General features: G+C 56.1%; 1 protein-coding gene across 2 annotated transcripts; it reads right to left on the bottom strand.

The window, feature by feature from the left end:
* Window positions 1–1,810: 1,810 nt before the first annotated feature.
* DDX41 (DEAD-box helicase 41) lies at window positions 1,811–7,126 on the bottom strand. 2 transcript variants are annotated; one of them, XM_079770937.1, is made up of 17 exons: window positions 6,900–7,126; window positions 6,700–6,810; window positions 6,287–6,446; window positions 6,132–6,206; window positions 5,950–6,010; window positions 5,687–5,823; window positions 5,199–5,271; window positions 4,952–5,105; window positions 4,738–4,874; window positions 3,759–3,921; window positions 3,513–3,644; window positions 3,178–3,249; window positions 2,964–3,060; window positions 2,677–2,826; window positions 2,528–2,599; window positions 2,316–2,426; window positions 1,811–2,152 (listed from the first exon to the last, which is right to left on the bottom strand). In XM_079770937.1, the coding sequence occupies exons 1-17, from the start codon at window positions 6,924–6,926 to the stop codon at window positions 2,016–2,018; spliced, it is 1,869 nt and encodes a 622-aa protein (XP_079627063.1). In that variant the 5' UTR covers window positions 6,927–7,126; the 3' UTR covers window positions 1,811–2,015. The 2 variants fall into 2 exon arrangements, with proteins under 2 accessions (XP_079627063.1, XP_079627062.1); XM_079770936.1 differs by having other exon boundaries at window positions 3,513–3,921.
* Window positions 7,127–7,525: the final 399 nt, after the last annotated feature.

Genomic DNA, 7,525 nt, shown 5'->3' with positions numbered 1-7,525 from the left:
GAGGAGACTGGTGACAGGCCGAGGGGAACTCCTCACACTTCCCCTTCTGGCCACTTCCCCTCCCTCTGTCCAGAGAGGCAGCTGCATGACTGGGGGAGGGGAATCCCTTCTTCAGTAAAGGAGCTAGAATAGGAGGCGGGGCATCACACATTTCTACCTTAGGGTCCCAGCTGGCCAAGGTGCTCACGCATGCCTGGCAGAGGCCTCCGACCACCTGAGGGCAAATGACCCATGCCTGCACCTGGGTCAGCTGGCTGTGAGCGAGCATCAGGCCTACAGGATGGCTCCCCAGTCAGGGGCTCTGAAGCCTTCCCTGATCCTCAGGGGGCAGTTGTACAACCTGGGACCTGCATTCCCACAGCCAGACTGGCAAACTTTCTTTCCTACTTGCAACCCTGGTTGGTTGGCTTATCCTTATATCAAAATATTTCTAATATTCATCTGCTCTATCTTCACAGCCCCTATTGCCAGCCTGAGCATCTCCCTTTTAATCACCATTCCACCTGGGCGCACTCATCTCTCCCCTTTCTAAACCTTTTCTGGCTTCTCACTGCCCTCAGGTCTAGCCTGGGCTCCTCAGCCCAGCACGAAAGGTGTTAAGTGCTGACCCCAGCCCAACCCCTCCAGGGCACCCCTCACTATGTTCCTCTGGGTGCCAGCTGCTTACTCTGGGTGGACTTCCCTCACCCCTCCATGCTGTCTGAGTGCACAAAGGCCCCAGCAGTGTGCCCATCCTCATGTGTGGCTCTGGCCACGTGAATGTAGGTGGCATGTCCCCACTGGGCCCCTAGGGAGCTCATATGTTCTTTTTAAGTTTTGCTTCCTGCTGGGGGCCTATTTTTTTTTTTCTTTGCCTTGCCTTGCTGGAGGCCAATAACTTGGCTCTGAATGTGGATCTGAATTCTGAAAACAGCCTCATGTCATTCATTCAAAGCCACCTCTGGAAAGGAACATATAAACAGGCTGAGGAATATAATTTGGGGGTCATAAATGGAGTGTGTTGCTTCTCAGGCAGGAAATTTTTTCCAAGTCCTGCACCCGGCTTTGTGCCAAACATGTACCACACAGCCCGGAGCCCCGGCCTTACAAACCCAGCCCTTTGCATTCTCACTGCCATTTCAACAATGAGGAAATCAAGGCTCAAACATTAAGTAACTTGCAAAGGCCACACACCAAGTGACAAACATGGCTTGAGCAACTGCTGTCCTGCTGGGATAAGCATGTGGCCTTGCACATAAGTGTCTGGCATAGAGGAGCCACCACCAGCGCTGGTCCTCTGCCTACCCCTTGCCAGATGTTGAAATCCTGGTCCATTTGTCAACATACTCGTGACTGCTGCCCATGCTCGTTATGTCTGATCTCTCTCCTAGTCACCTGTGAGCTGCCCAGCAGAGCTTGGCACAGAGCATATCAGAAACTGCTTGTAGCCTCAGTGGCAGTCCTGTGGCACCGGCTGCTCCTCAGCAAACAGAGCGGAGGGTTCCATACCAGGAACAGGGGGCCCGAGGCAGGAAGTTGCCTCTCAAGGGGCCCTAGCTTTACACAACCGACAAGGAGGAGGCTGGGGCAGGGCTGGAGGTTATAACGACAGCCAACCAGAGACACAAAAACCCCGTCAAGGATTTTGCCTTGTCTGCCAGTGTGGTGCATCCAAGTCATAAATAAAGCTAGATGCCTCCTGCCACAACCTAGCCATCTAGATGTTGGGGAGAGACCCAGGGTCTGCCTCAGAAGGGCTCTAGAGGTCAGAGGGTGAGGTGGCCAGAAAGTAATGGGCAGACAAGGTGAAGCACAGAGGCAGAGCTGGGGCTGAGACTAGAGAGGGTTGTGCTTTAATGGCAACTGGGATAAAGGGGAACAATAAAAGCAATTCCAGAGGCACAGAGGGCAGGCAGCCAGGCCCAGCCTAGCCCAAGCCAGCTGGGCCGAGGATGCTGGCTTCTTGTCCAGGTCTGGTGTGTGGGAGGCAACTGGAACCCAGAGACTGAGGCCTCTTGGAGAGGGATGACAGACGGCTAGAAGTCCATGGAGCTGTGGGCCAGGTAGTCCTTGCGGCCGATGTTGCTGACCTGTTTGGTCTGCATGGCCTCAAGTTTGGGGCAGTCGGTGATCCGATGGCCCAGGCCCCCGCAGAAGGCACAGCCTCGTTCTCCTAGGGGAATAGGGAAATGGAGATCAGCATGGTGACAGGCTAGGTTCTGTGCCTCAGACCTTGTCCCCCCCTCAACCCCCTCCACCCCTCACGTGCAGTGTAGACTTGTTTCCTGGTGTTCCTGTCATGCCCCCCTCTGGACTACCTCCCGCTTCACAGTCACCTCCGATCTCCAGCATGGACTCGTCCCCACAGTGCAGCACTTGCAGCACAGGTGGCACCTTCTGCTTGGCCTCCAGCAGCAGGGCTTTGAGGTCCATCAGCACTGACTCATCTGTGGGGGCAGTGGGGAATCATTAGGTCCAACCCTGGGCCCCGTAGCCAGGACCTGTAGGACTCGGGAGACAGCGGTGGTGGCCCTGGAAGTAGACTCACCACAGGCCTTGTTGATGAAGGTGGTGGCGATGCCTGTGTTTCCTGAGCGCCCAGTGCGGCCTATTCTGTGCACTGCAGAGAGGAAACCGTCTTTGGCCCACTGCCCATGTCTGGGGCCTAGCCCGCACCCCAATCCCACAAGCTCCCACCGTAGTTCTCAATCTCCTCAGGCATGTCGTAATTGATGACGTGCTGGATGGCAGGGAAGTCCAGGCCCTTGGAGGCTACGTCTGTGGCCACTAGAACATCCTTCTTGCCCTCCCGGAATGCCTCGATGGCCTTGGTCCGTTCCTCCTGGTCTGGGGAGGGTCAGGCGGGAGCTGTCAGGGTGACAGCAGGAGCCTGGGGAGTAGTGGCAAGCCAGCCAGGCAGGGAAAGGGTTAGGTGAAGGGCTGCTATAGCACCAGGTTCACGCCTACACATATGCCATCCTGACCTTTGCCCCCATGGATGGCCACGGCCTCGACCCCCTTGAGCAGCAGGTACTCATGGATGGCATCCACATCTGCTTTCTTCTCTGCAAAGATGAGCACCTGTCCGGAAAGGCCACCTCTAGTCACAGGGAGTGTCTCCACCCAATGACCCTAATTTTCCCCAGCATCTTGCCCCCATTGCCCTCTCCCCTCTTGGGGGTCCTGGGCTGCACTCACGGGCGGGGGTGTCTTTTGCAGGCACTCGAGCAGATACACCATCTTGGCCTCCTCTTTCACGTATTCCACCTCCTGCCACCACAGGAGCTAGGTCAGGTGATTCTGAGAACAGGCTCACCAGCCACAGTGCTGCTGCAGAGGCTGGGTCCCCCAATCCCGTCTAAGAGGTGATTAGAAGCCTCTTGCACCAAGGGCTGGACACCCTAAGAATGTTTCCCACTAAGGGTTGAAGCTTTGAATGGAACTCCTAGTGCCCCCAAGGTGGACCACCCACTCTGCTCCAATCAGCTTCAAGGGAGTCGTTAGACCCAGCCCTCAGTGGTGAGACTGCCCACCTGTATGACATCTAGGCTGGCGGCCCCAGCGCGCCCCACATTGATGGTGACAGGCTTCACGAGGGCACTCTTGGCAAAGTTCTGTATCTTCTTAGGCATGGTGGCACTGAAGAGTAGGGTCTGTCGCTGGCCCTGAGAGAGAGCTGGGGCTGAGGACACATGGGGGCTGGGGAAGTTAAGCAGCTGGGACAGTGGAAGGGCAGCCCCGAGGGTGCAGGAGTACCCTGGCCAGGCAGGGACAGGTACCTTGAAGTAGGAGAAGATGGTGCGGATGTCACCCTCGAAACCCATGTCAATCATGCGGTCAGCCTCGTCTAGGGCCAGGTAGCGACAGATGTCTAGGCTGACCATCTTCTTTTGCAGTAGATCCATGAGGCGCCCAGGGGTGGCCACCATCATGTGCACACCACTGGGACCAAGAGAGATTGTGAGGTCAGGCCACCTGCTCAGCCCTACTTAAAGGCCGGCTCTGTGACTCCCCCTCTCTGGCCTCCTTCCCATCTCTCCTCACCTGTCCCCTCCTCATCACTCCCTCCACTTTGCTCAGGGTTCAGCATATGTCTCTACTGGAGCAGGCTGCAGCCTTCTCGGCCAATGCTATCTGTATTCTGGAGCTCTTCCCACCCATGTTTTGACCTCTGCCATTTCCCTTCTCCCGGGTCATTCCTCTTGCCCCGAGGAGGGGGCTGTTCTTAATCTCCAAATAGCCTCAACCCACACTCCCCCAGTTCCCTCCATAGGCCGGAAAGGGCTCACTTTACTGGCACCCAGAATTCAACTGTTCTGTATCTTCCCTGAGGCTGGGATGCCTATCATGCAGGGACTGGGTGTGACCTGTCTGTGACCCCAGACAACTGGTGATATCTACTGGGGTCTGATTGCACTGTGTGGAAGAGCAAGGGTCCAGCCCTGGCCCAGTGCCTTAGCCTCCTTGCTGGACTACATACTGAATGACCCTAACCTTTCTGAACACCCCAGGCCCCCCATCTTTGTCTTCTGCCTGGAATGCCCCAATCCTCTGACTTTCCAGATGCCTTTCTTCCATTTGCTATGTTCCCACAGTCCCTCATCACATCCCCATCCCACCCCAGCTGACCTCTGCATGAGACTGGGAGCTCTTTTAATTAGGCCTCTGCAAGGATCTGCACAATAGCTAAAGCAAAGGATCATTCAGTTTATCTAGACGCTTTGGGGAGGCCCTGGGGTGAGGGGTGCTTATGCTCACTGTCGGATGGTCTCCATCTGCTCTTTGACAGACATGCCCCCGATGCAAAGCGCACAGCGCAGGAGTGGCGAGCTGTCCTCCTGCAGCAAGCGGCAATAATACTCCAGGATGCCGTGGGTCTGCCGGGCCAGCTCTCGCTGCAGATACAGGGGCAGGGGCTGGTACCAGAAGACAGTCTCATTGGTGCCCTGCCCTCCAGGCCAGCCTATTTTACCGAGGGACAGATAATGAGTCCATAGGGCCCTTCACGCTTGGAGAAAGGTAATCTCTTTTCTTGTTCCAGGCAGAACATGATGACAGGCAAAGTGAACACCAGCGTCTTGCCTGAACCCGTGAAGGCGATGCCTATCATGTCACGGCCGGATAGACTGTTGGCAGAGGACAGGCCTGCGGGTCAAGTTCAGCAGAATACAGGAACTGCCCATCACTGCCCTTCTCAGGGCCCCCAGGTCCACACTCACATGGTGGGGATACCCTGGATCTGAATAGGCGTTGGGTGGTGGATGCCTTTCTTCTTCAGGCCTCTCAGGATGGCTGTGGAAAACAACCCTGACATCACTCTTATGTCTCACAGGTACTTTATCAGGCCCCAAAGCCTGTAAAACTGCCACCATTCCCCTCAAGTTACAAATGATGAAACATAGAAACAGAGAGAGGGAGAGAAAAGTCTGACAGACAGACCTGTTCAAAGCTCCTAGGCTAAATGGAGACAGAATTCACACCCAGATCTGTCAAGGCCAGCCTCACTTGTCCAATTAAGCTTCATAGTGGCACAGAACAGTGAATATCTTCAGCTGGCACAACTGAAAAAGGAGCTTAAAGAAACCCCTCCTCAAATCCCTCCGTCCCCGCTGGCTATGCTGCAGCTGCTGAGCTCAGTGGGAACTAGGACACAACCTCACAGATATTTGACTACCAAAGTGTGGTGCCACTCCCACTCCCCAGGTACCTGCAGGAAATTTCATTTCCTTGAAGCTCTTGATGGGGGGTGGGATACCATCTCCTTCCACCAGGATGTGGTATTTTTTCCGTACACGCTCATGCCGCTCTTCAGACATACTCAGGACATAACGGGGAGGTGTCCAACTGTGAGTGGTGGTAGGGGTTAAGAGAGGCCCTGGGCATAGCTGCCTTTGGCATGTTCCTGCCAGTCTCAGCCACAAACTATTCCAGGTAAGGGTAACTGCTTTTCCAGAGACTATAAAGATATACCTGGTTTTGATTGGATCATCATATGTGATTCCCTTGGCCATCTCCTTCACTGACATCAAGGCTGAGAAGAGAGATGTGGCTCAGGGCTGGCTTCTTCCCAGAGGCCAGGCCCTTTGAGATATAGCATGCCTGTGTGGGAGGAGGTTCAGTCCACTTCCTCCCTGCCCAGGCTACAACCATACCTCGGCCCTCAGCCACACTCTCCAAGATCTTCTCTTCTTCCTTCAGCTGCTTTTCCTTGGCAGACTCCTTGCGGGCTGAGAAGAAAAGCAGACAAATGTCAGAGAGACACCAAAACAGTGCACCAAGCTGAGCCTCCCGCCACTGCTGAGCCCACCTTCAGCCTTCTCTTTGAGATGCTGGTGTTGATCCAGGAGGCTGACATTGGACTGAGGGCCCAGAGGGATGTCGTCCTCATCTCCCCGGTGATCACTGCCACTGTCCTGCTGCTCCTCCTCCGCAGCTCCCTTGCGTCTTCGCTGTAGCAGCTTCTGGAGCTGAGGGTCCAGCAGCCCCCCTCAGAGCCAAGCCCGACACAGAGCTGGGCATCGCGCCCAGGAGCTGCGGCAGGATCCTGGCTTTTGAGAGAAAATCGTGCCCCGAGGTGCAGAGCTGCTCTACCCCTCAGATTAGGTCGCCAGTCCCTCGGGTTGTGCCTGAGGCCACGCTCCCGTGTAGACCCCCTCACTCCACAGACCACTGCGAAACACCCACCCCTACCCTCATTCCTCCTTAGACCCCGGCCCTCACCAGCAGCTGTCGGCGCTGTCGCAATGGCACGTAGGGCACATAGTCCTCGTCGTCCTCTTCCTCCGCCTCGGAACGGCTTCCGGAGGCAGTCGCCTCGTCGGTACGAGCCCGCTGCAGAGACCCAGGAATCAAGCCCGGAACCCCTTCCTCCCCGTCTTCACGGCGACTCGCCACCCAGGGGACCCCAGCCTCTCTCCCACCTTCCGTTCCGGTTCCGAATCCTCCATCCTTTTCTGCACGCATGCGCCCCACAGCAGAAAACCCCGCCTTACGTCTGAGATCCAACCAGATGTGAAGAAGCGGACGTCGGCGCCTAGCAACGACCTCTGAGAGACGGATCGCGCCGAGGGACAAACTTTCTCCTGAGCCGCTGTCTTGTGGGGCGGCGTCTACGTTCTCCCTTGGCAATGCAGCTGGCAGGGCTGAGGGCGAAAGCATCAGGCAAAGCATTGTGGGATGCGGGAGGATTTGAAGCATGAGCTAAAGGCTCACACCGAGTCCGGTGGCAGGGGTGCTGCCCCTAGTGAAAACCGTCGCTCAGAGCATGACGTCATGGCGCACGCACGCCGGCGGTCACTGCGCCCTCTAGTGGTTGGGGAGCCCCGGGGTCGGACCTCCATCCCCCGCAGGGTCGAGCGGGCGGGGTGGGGCTTGCGGAGTGACTCAAGCACTGCCGCTCTGACTGGAGTCCTCTTCTGAGCACCTATGTTCAGAGTAGTGAGTGGTAAATAAAATACTGATGACGATGATTTTCTACTGAGGGTCTGTACATATGTGTCTAAGCTATTATTATTGTAAATGCTGTAATAGAGCTCAGAGGGAACCT

The sequence above is a fragment of the Cnephaeus nilssonii genome (genome assembly GCF_951640355.1).
Source record: "Cnephaeus nilssonii genome assembly, chromosome: 5".
Taxonomy (NCBI): domain Eukaryota; kingdom Metazoa; phylum Chordata; class Mammalia; order Chiroptera; family Vespertilionidae; genus Cnephaeus; species Cnephaeus nilssonii.
The sequence above is the reverse complement of the archived record's forward strand: the minus strand, read 5'-3'. Positions and strand labels throughout refer to the sequence as shown.

Coding starts and splice junctions, on each gene's coding strand:
- DDX41 (XM_079770936.1), bottom strand. CDS start 6,926: ATGGAGGATTCGGAACCGGAACGGAAG. Junction 5,272..5,686: donor GGAAATGAAATTTCCTGCAG/GTACCTGGGGAG, acceptor TGTTTTCCACAG/CCATCCTGAGAGGCCTGAAG. Junction 3,061..3,177: donor TGCAAAAGACACCCCCGCCC/GTGAGTGCAGCC, acceptor CTTTCCGGACAG/GTGCTCATCTTTGCAGAGAA.